The sequence below is a fragment of the Trachemys scripta genome, chromosome 9 (genome assembly GCF_013100865.1).
Source record: "Trachemys scripta elegans isolate TJP31775 chromosome 9, CAS_Tse_1.0, whole genome shotgun sequence".
NCBI lineage: Eukaryota > Metazoa > Chordata > Testudines > Emydidae > Trachemys > Trachemys scripta.
The window spans coordinates 1,821,363-1,836,146 of NC_048306.1; the positions used below are offsets into that span (position 1 = coordinate 1,821,363).

The 14,784-nt window shown below is 43.5% G+C and overlaps 1 protein-coding gene across 1 annotated transcript in view; it reads left to right on the forward strand.

The window, feature by feature from the left end:
- Positions 1 to 14,784, forward strand: part of HTR2C (5-hydroxytryptamine receptor 2C) — a 130,993-nt gene that overhangs the window by 101,513 nt on the left and 14,696 nt on the right. Inside the window, exon 3 of the mRNA XM_034782650.1 lies at positions 12,174 to 12,374. Within this exon, the coding sequence (XP_034638541.1) occupies positions 12,174 to 12,374 (201 nt within the window). The remainder of the gene's footprint in view (positions 1 to 12,173; positions 12,375 to 14,784) is intronic.

Consider the following 14,784-nt stretch of genomic DNA (forward strand, 5'->3'; position numbering starts at 1 on the left):
TGACCATCCCTCTGCTTCCTGGCCAGGGTCTCACACAACTGCTCCTGCTTACTCACTACAACTGCTTAAACACACAACCTTGTTACAGGCCCCAACCCCTGGATTTATACCCAGGGGATCCCATTAGCTCCATCCTCTGCCCTGGCCACCTGGCAGGCCAGATCTCTGAACATCCCTGTTGAAATGTGGCCCATAGGCCCAGAGTTGGTTGCAGTATCCAGTCATGGTCTCACTTAATACCACCTCCTTACTCTTACTCAATATTACCCTGCTTTGGCATCCAGTGATCACATTTTCCCTCTTAGCTACCACATCACCTTGGGAGTTCTTGCTCCGTTGGTTAGCTAGTGTGATTGCCACGTCCTTTTCAGATCACCACTTTTCTAGGATACAGTCCCCAATCCTATGAGTGTGACCTACATTCGATATTCCTAGATGTCAGAGCTTGCATTTAGCTAGGTTAAAATGTGTATTGATCAAAGGAGCCCATCAAGGGATCCAGCTTGGTCTCTGTTGCTATTGTATAACTGCCATTACTTTTTGTGGTTGGTTAACCAGTTTTTAATCCATTTAATATGGGATACATTGATTTGTACAGTGCTCATCCGGGACTACATACCTTACAGAAGTCTAAGGATATTATGTCAACAACATTATCTTTAGCAACCAAACTTGTGATCTCATCAAAAACAGTATCAGTTTGTCTGCCAATACCTGTTTTCCATAAAACCATATTGATTGGTATTAATTGTGATACCATCCCTTAATTCTTTACTAATTGTGTCCCATATCAACCTTTCCAGGATTTTGCCTGGATGGATAAGATGCCAGTCTAGCCAGCTGATAGCCGTCCCATTTACGCTTTTAAAATATTGACATGAAGGGAGCCTTTCTCCAATCCCCTGGAACTTATTCATTGTTTCAAGCTTCATTTAAAAAATAATGGTTCAGAGATTTCCTTAGCCAATTCTTTTAATACTCCTAGGTGCAAGTTATCCAATTGTGAGGGTTTAAAAAGGTTTTTTATTAACTTCAGTAGTTGCTGTTTAAGAACATAAGAACGGCCATACTAGGTCAGACCAAAGGTTCCTCTGGCCCAGTATCCTGTCTTCTGACATTGGCCAATGCCAGGTGCTTCAGAGAGAATGAATAGAACAGGGAATCAAGTGATCCATCCCCTATTGCCCATTCCCAGCTTCTGGCAAACAGAGGCTAGGGACACCGTCCCTGCCCCTCCTGGCTAATAGCCATTGATGGATCTATCCTCCATGAATTTATCTAGTTCTTTTTTGAACCCTGTTATAGTCCTGGCCTTCACAACATCCTCTGGCAGAGAGTTCCACGGGTTGACTGCACTGTGTGAAGAAATACTTCCTTTTGTTTGTTTGTTGTAAACCTGTTGCCTCTTAATTTCATTTGGTGACCCCGAGTTCTTGTGTTATAAAGAGTAAATATTTCCTTATTTGCTTTCTCCACGCCAGTTATGGTTTTTTAGACCTCTATCATATCCCCCCTTAGTCATCTCTTTTCGAAGCTAAAATGTTCCAGTCCTATTAATCTCTCCTCATATGGAAGTTGTTCCATACCCCTAATCATTTTCATTGCCGTTTTCTGAACCTTTTCCAATTCCAATATATCTTTTTTGAGATGGGGCGATCACATCTGCATGCAGTATTCAAGATGTGGGCGTACCATGGATTTATATAGAGACAAAATGATATTTGCTGTCTTATTATCTATCCCTTTCTTAATGATTCCCAACATTCTGTTCGCTTTTTTGACTGCCGCTGCACATTGAGTGGATGTTTTCAGAGAACTATCCACAATGACTCCAAGATCTCTTTCGTGAGTGGTAACCGCTAATTTAGACCCCATCATTTTATATGTATAGTTGGGATTATGTTTTCCAATGTGCATTACTTTGAATTTCATCTGCCATTTTGTTGCCCAGCCAACCAGTTTTGAGAGATCCTTTTGTAGCTCTTCGCAGTCTGCCGGGGACTTAACTATCTTGAGTAGTTTTGTATCATCTGCAAATTTTGCCACCTCACTGTTTACGCCTTTTTCCAGATCATTTATGAATATGTTGAATAGCACTGGGCCTAGTACAGACCCCTGGGGAACATCACTATTTACCTCTCTCCATTCTGAAAACTGACGTTTATTCCTACCCTAGGAATAATTTAGGACCATTTAGCATCCTCTCTAGTTATTGATGAAGTAGAACATATTTCATTATCACTGTAATACATGAAAACATCATCCAGCTTCTTTCCAAACACAGAACCGAATCTAGTCTACATCAGGATTGTCAATGTTATCATCTTTAGGGATGTGGGGAGCATGGTTTACTTGTGGAATTGCTGTTGCCATATTGCCAACCCCAGGCATTCAAAAATCATAAAACAGACCCTAAAACATCATGAGATTTTTAAAAATAATACATTTAGGGTAATTTTTATTCATCATCTTGTTTTTTGGCTCCTTAGGGCATCGCATTTTAAAGTTTTTCTCCAAAAACATGAGGGCTAGAAGCTTGCGGGGTTTTTAAATGAAAGCTGAGATTCTGGTTTAATAACATGACTCCAGGAGCTTGGTATTTAAGAAAAGAACCATGAGACTCATAATAAAATCATGAAAGTTTGCAGCACTGCCCTTGAGTCCTGCTGCTCCTGTAGTCAGAACACTTGTCCACCCTGTAAAAAGATCCCAAGTGCACTCTGTTCTGTAAAAGAAGAGGGTAATCATTGACAATTGCAATGATTAAACAAGGTATTTGGCACCTCTCAACTATGATGAAGACTTTTACATATGCTCATTTATATGACTCACAAGATGACAGGGATATTTCTGAATTGGTTGTCTGTGGACGCAAGTTAGAAGGAAGTAAATTAGTGAAAGAGAAATACATAGTTTTACATCCAGTGATGTGGTGTTTCAGGCTTACAAATACTTTGCTCTTCAGATAAGAGAGAGGAATGAGAGTCATTAAAGCCTTAAGATCCCTAGAGAATAACGCAGAGCAGTAATGTTAAAACTGTATGTAATTGCTTTCTATTTTTGTATAGTCTGTGGCAGCTATGAAACTTTAAAGTGAATATCAGAAAGTATGGTTAATAGAAAATGCTTCAATTGCAATATATTACTGCTGCATAAAACATCTTCTGTGCTTTTAACAAGGGAGATAGCACAGGTTTTTTCCCCACACTACATGACTTCTCAGCCTGGAATGTTTTAAAGAATCTGAGAAGTGGCAGAATCTGTCTGAAAGTGGCAGATTAGGAAAGAATTTCGTAGGCTTGTGTCCCCTGGGAATTGCACATGGATGAAGACATACTGGACTAAAAGCTGCCCCAGTAACATGTGTGCAAACCGAGTGAAAGCTATAATTGAGTATTGTAGCATTGCCCTCTCATTAAGTAAATGAATCAGAGAGGCTGGTAATCACAAACTGAAAAGAATATATAGCCTCATTTCCCATGGAACCGGGAAAAACCTCTTCTGTATTCTTCCAGCCAACTCTTGGGATAAGTGGCAGGATATGTGGGTTTTATTTGAGTAGTGTATATTCTGGTTTGATTTGGATAACGAGACTCTAGAGAATGATCAAGATGTGCTTACAACACGCCACACTCCCTCATTAGCATCCACTGGGACCGCCATGTATATATGGCAAACAGTAAACCAGGCTGGAATTCATGCTCATTTCCCCCAGTTTTTTGGGAAGGAACATCAGGCCCTGTTTGTAGTTGGAGCAGAACGTGAAAAAATAAGAATATAAAGCAGGAAGCGATTTAAACAGAGAAATGTGGGAAAATTTGCACTTTGTGCCAAGACAATAAACAGTAAATGAGGTTGTACCTGACCAGTCAACATCTCTGGGTCTGTGTATTCTGCAGCACCTCACCCTTGGCCTGTGTTACCTGTGTTGAGCTGAGCCCAAAAGGAAAAAAATAAACTCATTTCATGTGGGGCTTTGAAAGCTGCTTTTTATCCTCCCTGGCTCTGATCTAAGCACAGTGTTGGTTACAAACCCACTCCTACACCTGAGCCTTCCCAAATCCCTCTTTACTGCTGGGAGCAAAGTGGCCACTGGACCTTACTATGTGTTTTCCACAGAAAATTTCTGAAGCCAAATTGATTAATTGTAGAAAACTCTTTGTTTTGCCATCTTGTGAATACGTATGTTGTCACTGGGTCTAATACAGCATTTGGCTCGAGTGTCCCACTGCATGGTCACAGTGAGCAGGCATGGAGAAAAATACAGTACTTGGCGGATTGCTCTAAAAACCGCAGTAACTGTGCATGTGCAGTGTCCACGCCTCCGAATTAAACACAGTGCGCCAAACTGAGCCCGGGCGTAAGCAAGTCACACTCAGATGATGGTAAGACCTCAATGGAAGCCAAACCCTGCTCACACAAGGGATGAATTTGGTCTGCAATCTCTATTTTCATTTCTTTTCAAATTGCCCAAGCTATTGGATGATATTATAGACAAAGTGACATGCCAGATAGGAGAAAAAGTCACTTTACACATTGCCTCTGCCTGCCTGTCCCCTTTGCTGGTGGAGCTAAGAAGTAGGATTAACAGCAGTCTTGCAATAGGCAGCATTTTCTCCAGTCCTCACCAGAGAGAACGTTAGCAAGTACGGATGGAGGAAGTCTGAATCAAGTAATCCTCTCAGGTGCCCATGCTGAAAGAGTTTGTTTTGCCCATGCTCCGTTGCTTTGGGAACACCTCCTTTTGTAGAGCTAGGTATACAATTTACCCTTCTGTATGCTAGGCCTTCTCTTCCTTGTCTAGAGAAAAACAGTGGAAAACTCACAGGTTTTTTATTTAGAGTTTGGGTCATTTCCCTCAATTTTGCATCCTCCATATTTCTTTCCATTTGAAGACTCTGGTGTAATGTGTTTTTTTGAAACAGCAACTCATACAAATCGGAGCGATTCTGTGTTTCATTGTGAATGACTACCAGATGGTATTCACCGAAGAGTTCTGAAGGAACTCAACTATGAAATTGCAGAACTATTAACTGTAACCTATCACTTAAATCAGTCTCTATACCAAATGACTGGCAGATAGGTAATGTGGCACCAATTTTTTTAAAAGGCTCCAGAGGCGATCCTGGCAATTACAGGCCAGTGAGCCTAACTTCAGTACCAGGCAAATTAGTAACAACTATAGTAAAGAACAGAATTATCAGAGACACGGATGAACATGATTTGTTGGGAAGAGTCAACATGACATTTGTAAAGGAAAATCATGCTTCACCTATCTACTAGAATTCTCTGAGTGGGTCAACAAACATGTGGACAAGGGTGATGGATTTTCAGAAAGCCTTTGACAAGGTCCCTCAGCAAAGGCTCTTAAGCAAAGTAAGCAGTCATGGGATAAGAGGGAAGATTCTCTCATGGATCAGTAACTGGTTGAAAGAAAGGGTAGGAATAAATGGTCAGTTTACACAGTGGAGAGCAGTAAACAGTGAGGTCCCCCAAGGTTCTGTACTGGGATCAGTGCTGTTTAACATATTCATAAATGATCTGGAAAAGGGAGCAAACAATGAGGTTGCAAAGTTTACAGATGATACAAGAGTATTCAAGATAGGTAAGTCCAAAGCAGACTGCAAAGAGTTACAAAAGATCTCACAAAACTTGGTGACTGGGCAACAAAATGGCAGATGAAATTCAATGTTGATAAATGCAAAGTAATGCACATTGGAAAACATAATCCCAACTATACCTGCAAAGTGAATGTCTGGATTAGCTGTTACTCGTCGAGAACGAGATCTTGGAGTCATCATGACTAGTTCTCTGAAAACATCCACTCAATGTGCAACGGCAGTCAAAAAAACCAACAGAATGTTAGGAACTGTTAGGAAATGGATAGATAATCGGAGATAAAATATTATATTGCCTCTATAAATCCATGATGTGACCACACCTTGAAAACTGCGTGCAGATCTGGTCACCCCATCTCAAAAAAGATATATTGGAATTGGAAAAAGTACAGAGAAGGGCAACAAAAATGATGAGGGGGTATGGAACAGCTTCCATATGAGGAGAGATTAAAAAGACTGGGAGTCTTCAGTTTGGAAAAGAGATGACCAAGGTGGGAGAGGGTATGATAGAGGTCTATAAAATCATGACTGGTGTGGAAAAAATGAATAAGGAAGTGTTATTTACTACTTCTCATAACACAAGAACTAGGGGATACCCAATGAAATTAATACACTGCAGGTTTAAAACTAACATAAGGAAGTTCTTCTTTACACAATGCATAGTCAACCTGTGGAACTCATTGCCAGGGGATGTTGTGAAGGCTAAAAGTATAAGTGGGTTCAAAAAAGAATTAGATAAATTCATAAATTCAAATTCAATGGCTATTAGCCAAGATGATCAGGCATGCAACCCTAGGCGCTTGGTGTCCCTAAACCTCTGATTGCTAAAAGCTGGACTTGGACGACAGGGGATGGATCACTCATAAATTGCTCTGTTCTGTTCACTCCTTCTGAAGCATCTGGCACCGGCCACTGTTGGAAGACGAGACAGTGAGTTAGATGGACCATTGTTATTTTGATGGAAAAGGTAGTTTCTGGTCCATATACTCTGTAAGAAAAATTGAAATGAAATATTTCATTTAAGGTGATCTCGATATTAATGTGTCTGCCTGAACAGCTGTGGTGCCCCCTGGGAGTTGTAGTTCAGGTGCTCCAAGCCTCCATTCTCCCCTAGGGGCTAAATTCCCTGGCTGGACTATGTCTCCTATGATGCATTGCAGGCTTCACTCTGGGTGAGCGACACTGGTGCATTGTGGAATTACCATGAACATGGTGCATCATGGGAGATGTAGTCTGGCCAAAGAGCCCACCCAACAGGGAAGGCTGGAGGCTTGAGACACTGTGTCACCTTAGGCGGATGCAATCCAATGTCAAAACAAGTTTGAGCAAAATGTTTAGACATTTCCAAATTCAGAATTTTTTGGAACTTCTATTCTGTACAAAATTTCAATACTTTGACTTTGTATTTCAATTCGGGGCAGAAACAAATGATGAAATATCAGAATTGCCCAGGTGACAGAAATTCCAGTTTTCACACAGCTCTAGAGATGGAGCTGGGAATGAAAGCCAGGTCTCCAGGCAACAAGTCTGGCATCCTATCTGCTCGCCCATGCTAGATCCAGGACAGCCTCCTGCAAGGGGAAGGTGGACTCCACTGCCACACACATGAGTTGCACAGAGCCCAGTGTAATCTTGTTTTTAAATTCTGTCCTGTTGGGCCTGACCCACAGCCCACTGAAGTCAGCAGGCAGACTCCCACTGCCATCACTCGGCTTTGAATCAGACCCTTTGTGCAGCAGGTCAGGCTGGTTTCGCTTTCACTAAAGTGATCTGGGAACCTGGAGGGAGAAACCTCCTCTGTGCACCTGGTGCTGCTAGTTCATGATTCAGCCCCACACGCTGTGCCCACTCTCACACCAGTGAGGCAGCTGTAGAATTCGAGTGCCAGACGACGGATTGACGGCTTCTCCTGGCACAGAATGTTGTCTCTAACACACAGGCCTTCTGCCAATTTCACTGCCCATTTTTGCTTTATTAGTTGTCATCACAAGGATGCCTATAAATGGAGTTGGATTTTCTCCATTCTGACTGTTGAACTCATGCTGAAGACACTGCTCTGGGAGGTTGAGCTGTCAGTACATCACAACTGAGAGTGAGACGCTGCGGTGAACCGAAGGATACCGATTAACCCAAGCCATAGAACTTTGAGCTGCTTCTGAAAGTTCGGTGCTGCCAAAGTGCAGGCTGTTCGGAATCCAGGGAGTTGGTTCTGTCCGTTTTTCCGGAGCAAAATTCAGATTAAGGTGCGAGTTTGGCTTGGAGACACACTCGTCCATGTACTGAAGTGTAAAGGTGTTTGGAGCGAGGGATCCAGTTACTATTGACCCACCCATTTGCACGTCTAATAACGGTGTCGTGGCCATTTCTTGAGACTTGCCAGTCAAACGGAAATGAAAAAAGACCAAGGGAGTTGTTAACTTCGGTGAGTAAATTATTTCTGGGGGAAAGAAAATATAAGATTATACATTTAAAATAAACAAGTTGCTATTCTCCTTAGTCTGTATCCTTGTCCAGTCACATGGCACAGCTACCTTGTACCTCTGATTCCATTTCATATGAAATGACAGCTGGCGTCCTTTGCTCTTTCTTACCAAGATGACTGGCGTCGTACTCTGGGTAGGTGTTTTTCATATGCACAGACTGTTCTTACTGAAAACTAATTGCTTGTGTGGCTTGGGCATACCTTGTGACCTGTTGTCTGAAGGCCTAGTCAAATGTTAGAAGCAGCCACCGAGCCCCAGACGTCATAAGAGTGACATTTTTAATAACTTAAGGAACACCCTGAGAACGTGAAGTGTCTCTGCTGACATATAATTGTCACTGCAGCGTAAGCACATCCTGGGGCCCTGGACTCATGAAGACGGACAGGATTAGTCTGCGGGAAGACTTGGGTGATCGCCTTGCCTTGATGCCAGCCTGCAGATTTATCCAGATAGCAGCTCTGTGCAAAGCCTCTTCTCAGCTTCCCATAACAAAGTGCTGTGGTGTCTGCCCCAGGGCTGGATTTCTGCTGCCCCAGGACTACTAGCAATGCCAGCCTGCAGCCAGGCCTGGAAACCACGGCTGTCCCTTTTGCTGCCCCTAATACTTTACTTCCTGCACCATTGCTTGTTCTGCCTCAGGGGCAGAGCTGACCCTAACAGGCACCAATGGTGGGAGCTGAGGGGCTGAAAAAAGAAAAGAGGCACAAAAAGCTTTTTATCATGAAATGATACAGCAAAATCGGCTGCCGAAGCTCTCTTGACTGTATATAATAAACCTCAGCAGGCAGAATTCACCCACATGACGACCGTGTCATTAATTGTATTGGGCAGGAAGGAGAGTGTTTTGTTAAGACACACTGAGGGCGCTAAGGAGGCCTGCTTCCCGGGCTGGTGTGCCCAGATTTCCTGATGATCAGTGCAGCACTGTGCCTGGCGGGGCGAGAGGGGTAACCAATTGGAATGCAAATATTATTCGCTTACTTTCTGAGCAGAGACTCATGCAAAGATCCATTCATCTGATACCTATTCACCAGTCCCACTTCATCCTCCTCAGCATGCGGTCATGTTCAAATAGTTCCTGATTTCATTGTATATTCTGATTTCATTCATTAAGCTGCTGGTGTGCTGACACCACTGCCTGTCATGCTGATCAGTAGTGTCTCATTATTTCCTGGCACTTCCCCATTGGCCTGTCTGTACCAATCCATTGTCTCTTGTCTTCGATCAAAAGCGCTTTGGTGCAGGCACTGTCTTTTTGTGTGTACAGCGCCTAGCACAGTGCAGTCCTGGTCCGAGACTGGAGCTCCTAGGCACAATGTAATTCATGCAATAATCATAATTCTTCAGTTCCTATACTCGTCTCTTACTTAAGTCCGTATGAGAAAGGCAGCTCCTAGAAACGCCTACTAAAAAGACTGGCAAGGCATTAACTGTGACTGACGATGTTTTAGCCTGGGCCAGCAGCTGCTGGCAAGGGCTTGGGGCTTATATGGATCTACTGAACCACATGAAGGGAATCAGAGTCTCTCTTTCCAGCATTGTGTAAGCCACCTCCCGGCGTTAATTGGTATTCAGAATATGATCATTAAAGCTCCAGCAAATCTGAACTGCACTCTGCTAAAGCTTTGACCTCAATTCAGGTTGGTCGCAGGGACGTCCCAGGCGTGAGTTAGCGCAGGAGACTTTCCATTTGATCTATGGTAAAGGTGCTTAAGCCTCTTATAAACTGGGTTAGTCATAAGTTAATCATGTTCCATTTCATTGGATTTTATATCACACAGACACCTTCAGCGACAGCTGTTCCAGCAGCCAGGGCTTTTACTCACCTCCTCTCCGAAGGGTCTCTAGGTATGTCTACACTGGAATAAAAGATCCGCAGCATGGCTTGGGCTCTGGGGCTCAGGCTGCGAGGACATTGCTGTGTAGACATTCCGGCTGGAGCCCAGGCTCTGGGACCCTCCCCTCTTGCGGGGTCCCAGCCTGAGCCTAAACATCTACACAGCAATGTCACTGCTGCCCTGGGCCAGCCGCGGGTGTTTACTCGCTGTGTAGCCATACCCTGAGTGCTTGCTCCTCTAAACTAATTATCCACCACTTCCCGCTTGTTCCAAAAGAAGCCAGACGACTGGATGCCACCGAGCAGGACTCAGGGTGGCCAACTCAGCAGGGCAACATGTTGGTGTGCAGCCAAGATCTTCCTTGGGGTGAGAATGAACATAGGCCTCTGATCCCCAGGGAAACACGGACACACGACAAATGACCAGCACTAGAAATGCGTGCGCTTTCTGCTGTCGGAGCACCCCCTACTGTGCTGTGGGTCTCCCTGGGGATGGGAAACAGGCATCCAATGAGCTGAGCGGTAGTCTCCAGAAAGACGGGCGGTTATATCAATCAGGGCCTTTGGCCTAGGTGAGTTCCCAGTGAATGATACCACAAGTTCAAGGAACGTTATGTTAATGGGGATGGTATCCAGTAAGGAGGAGCGTAGGCCTGGAGTCAGGTCTCCTGAGTTCTGTCCCAGCTCAGCACCAATTCAGGATTGTAACTTAAGCCTATGAGAAATTTCATTTACTTCAGTGGGGCTATGCACACATGCTGAAAATTAGACATGTGCTCAAGTAACTCCCAGAACTGGAGCCTCACGGCATGGCCTTTGGCCAGCGACTCAGCTAGTCCCTCCCTCAGTTGTCCCACTTGTACGATGGGGCTAATGTATCTTTTTCCACTCTGACATGTTCTCTTGCTAGTTGTTCCTGATCTTCACTTTGCCAATTTTAAATCATTTAATTTGGTTCAATTCATTTCAGATTTCATGAAGTGTAAGGAAACTCTGGGCTCTGTCCTGCTTGGTTACCCATTTAACAAAGGTTTCAGTGAGGTTCTGACCAACCTTCCTGGTTTTCCATTAATGGGAGGCCGGGGGGGTAGCTAGGATGCGGCATCGCTCTTACTGAAGAGTTGATTCTATAGCTGATATATTGAATCCTCCCCGGCTGAGATATAGAACAGGCCGGTGTGAAAACTGCCTGAAATATCAGTGTTCTGAATAATGAACAACTTGCTGTTGATGGCGGAATACCTTATTATTCAAATCTTAGGGCACCTCTCATGTTTGCAGCTGCTGTAGACACGATTGATTAAATTGTTTTGATAGGTGAGATGGAAGCCCAGAGGTTGGCAGGACGTGTCATTGATCTGTTACAATCCATTCTGAGCATTAACGCATGCAGAGTATCAGACAAAAATCAATTGTCTCCCAGCCTTAATTTAAATAGCGATGTCCCCTGAGGATCCTTCTGGGGCAGTTTTATTCTCAGGCTGTACTTCACTACTTAGTGAACTGATTAATAATTGTAGACACCCCTACTAGCCATGTGCCAACAGCAGTCAGATGAACCTATCTGCTCAATTCAGGTTGCTAGTATATTCACTTTTGTAAATCATAATACTTAGCACTTTACAGCTTCAAACGCCTTGGCAAACGCCCTGCTGTGAGGCAGGTAAGTATTATTCAGGTACTGCAACAGCCCAAGCTGGGAAGCACATTTAAAGCTGAATTCAGAGCTAGCGGGACCAGTCAGCTTATAGAAAAGGTACCTTACACCCTTTGAAGAGAAAGCTTGAAGCAAATATGTATTGGTACGGGTCCCAATAGGGAGTGGTACTCTCTGGTCTCAAGCAGATTGAATAGCATATTGCAATATGCAGCCCTTGGTTTAATGAAAGCCTGGGTGAGATGAAAAACCAGGGGAATATGGAATTAAACTGGGACCCAAAGGCATTCCCGACTCAACAGTTCAGCATGGTCAGGATTCTGTTGTGTTTAGGGAACAATAACGCAAGTGACAGAAAATAGATACCTGGGAAATGCTGAGAATTTGCTGGACACCTGGAGCTAGGGACTGAGTAGATGTAGATGTTGGAGGTGGTTTCCCTGTCATCCACATTCATGCACCCCTTAAAAGTATGTCATTGGCTTAAAATACCAGACCACTTTGATTATAAATGATGACCTAGCTTCTCAAATCATTTTCTTCTCCTTTTCCTTTCATTTCTCTTCTCTGTGTTTCAGATTCTGCTTGGCCTTTGCCTAAACAATTGTGTCCTGTATGGATTTCCCTAGATGTGCTCTTTTCAACTGCATCTATCATGCATCTCTGTGCCATCTCTCTTGATCGGTACGTAGCAATACGCAATCCCATTGAGCACAGCCGCTTCAATTCCCGCACCAAGGCTATTATGAAAATTGCTGCAGTTTGGACCATATCGATAGGTAAGCAATGTGGCTCACGCTCCAACTGTGTCTTATTGAGTAACTAACTTGGTTACACCTCTTTTCCATTGGGATTTTTAAGAGGTTGCACGTTCACCTGGGCTGCATGAGTAAATGTAATGAATGGGAAGTAGAAATCTTTTGTTCTGATTGGCTAGTGATCGTACTAAGCAATGCTATCTGAGAACACCACTGCTTTTGATGGTCAAGCATCATACATACCAGTATGCCAGTAAACACCATAAACAGACACAACACAAACAAAAGGGGCAATAAAACGGCTGTGCAAAGAAAGCAGAAGGGGAAGGAAAAGGACATTAGAGAAGACTCTGAAAGTAAAACAGCCCACTGCAAAGAGAGGACCCACTTCAATAAAAGAAAACCCCTGGTATAATAAGGAGGAAGCAATAGCAAGGTGAGTCCCCAATGGCAGGAGTTGATTCTAAGTGGAGGGGGGTTAGTTTTGGGAAGAAATACTAAAATGTTTCGGTGTTTTGTAGGAAAGAGGAATTTGTGGCAAGAAGAATTGTAGGATGGTTTTCTCTGCTCTGCTATTATTGTCTTGCTCGTATAAACAGCAGTTGGGGCAAGATTCCAAATGTGACTGGAAGTCCCTTCCCCTCCGTTACACCCTGCTGGGCTTGTGGCTTTAAGCTGTGTGCTGCGAGAAAAATATATACTGTATCTTGGCTCTTGGAGGAGTTCAAGGTACCCCTCTACAGTGAGCTATCCTTCACTGGAATGACGATATGACATACGTCTACAATGCTGTAGAGGCCACTTTGTAAGTGTTGGCCATGGATGTACAGAAAATGACAGATAACGATGTTGCATGTTTGAATTTATAATTTATAATAATGATTCAAGATCATCAAATAACAGGCTCAAATGGAATTATTTAATCAAAGATTATCAGTCAAAGATTGCTGCCGCATTATACAGAAAGAAAAGATACGTCACCACTCTGTATGTAGGGTGAAGAGTTGGCCCCTGTAAGTGGTGGGATCCTGACAGTTTTCATTCCCAGTCTAACCCCCCAAATCTCTTGCCTTTGATAGGGTGTGAGACAAAGCAGTTTCTTTTTGGAGGAAAAAATTACTTTCCCGAGAGGTGTACTGTTTTCAGTATCTTATTTTACCTCATTCCTTACGGAATTTCTTTATGGTGTCTTAGTTTACATGACTGATAAGCTAAAAGGATTTCTAAGTCAATCATTATTATTAAGAGCACCTGTTCTAATAAGCACTTCCTAATGAGTTAAAAACATCTTTCAATGGGTCATTATTTCATAAATCACAGAAAACATTGGCAACAAAATATTCCTTTTCAATTACAGAACAGAATTGGATTATAAGATGCCCCTTATCAATTACCATGCCTTATTTATTATAACATACTTCTGCAGTCTCTTCATTAGCTTTGAGAGGTCCCTTCCCTGAATGCCTGGACTATATTAGTAAGGTTGCGGGGAAAGCAGGGAAAAGTTTACACACATTCTATTGTTGAATTTATTTTCCTTGCACTCAGTAGGTTCAACTTAAGGACAAAGAACTTTTCAGTTTCAGTAGGTATAGGGCACTAACTATCTAGATACCCAATGTAAAAAGGATTTTGGTTAATATCATTCCATACTAAAGTGATTTGTAACCCAACACCAGCCAAGTTGTTGATCACTTTGAGCAACACCACTCTATCTGCTGGATATCTAAGCAGAGTAGGTGTGTTCATGTAAATACACTTTGCTCCTGAAGTCTCTCCCTCCCTCTGACCCCCCCCCCCCCACTAGTTGCCAGGGGAGAATTCATTCAGATCCTGCTTACATCTAAAAGAATTGTGAGAGTTTAACTTACAGAAATCGTAATAGGTTAATGTTTACTAACAATGGGAAATATACTTTCCAAGTCATGAATGAGCCAAGAATACGTGTTAGAAGCCCATGTTTGTGTATGTGCTAGTCCTGCATCAGTTCTCCAAAGAGAGGAAGTCACATGAATACCCTCTGATGAAATTAGATTGTTTAAGAAATGGACTCCTTTAAGAAACCTTTAGCTTTGATTTCTCTGAGCAGCCAGTTTGTGGCAGGAAACAAAGCTGCCTCGTTTGGTGCATTACAGGCTGTGTGGAGGGGAGTTCACCTGAAGCTGGCGGCCTGTCTGCCGAAGGCAGAGCTGTGACTTGGGCTGCATGCCCACACTAAGCAGTCTCACCCGACCGTGGGCCCAAGCACATGGGAGTGAGTGAGGCTGCCTGCTGGAGCCAGGGGCGGGAGTGGGCAAGGCAAGACAGGAAATGGGTGGGGCCTGGCCCCGCCACCCTACTAGCGAGGCGGAACCCAGGGAGGAAACGTGACTCAATGGGGTGTCTCTAATGCACAGGGTCTCCCCGGCTGCTCCTGGGGGGGGGCAGCTTG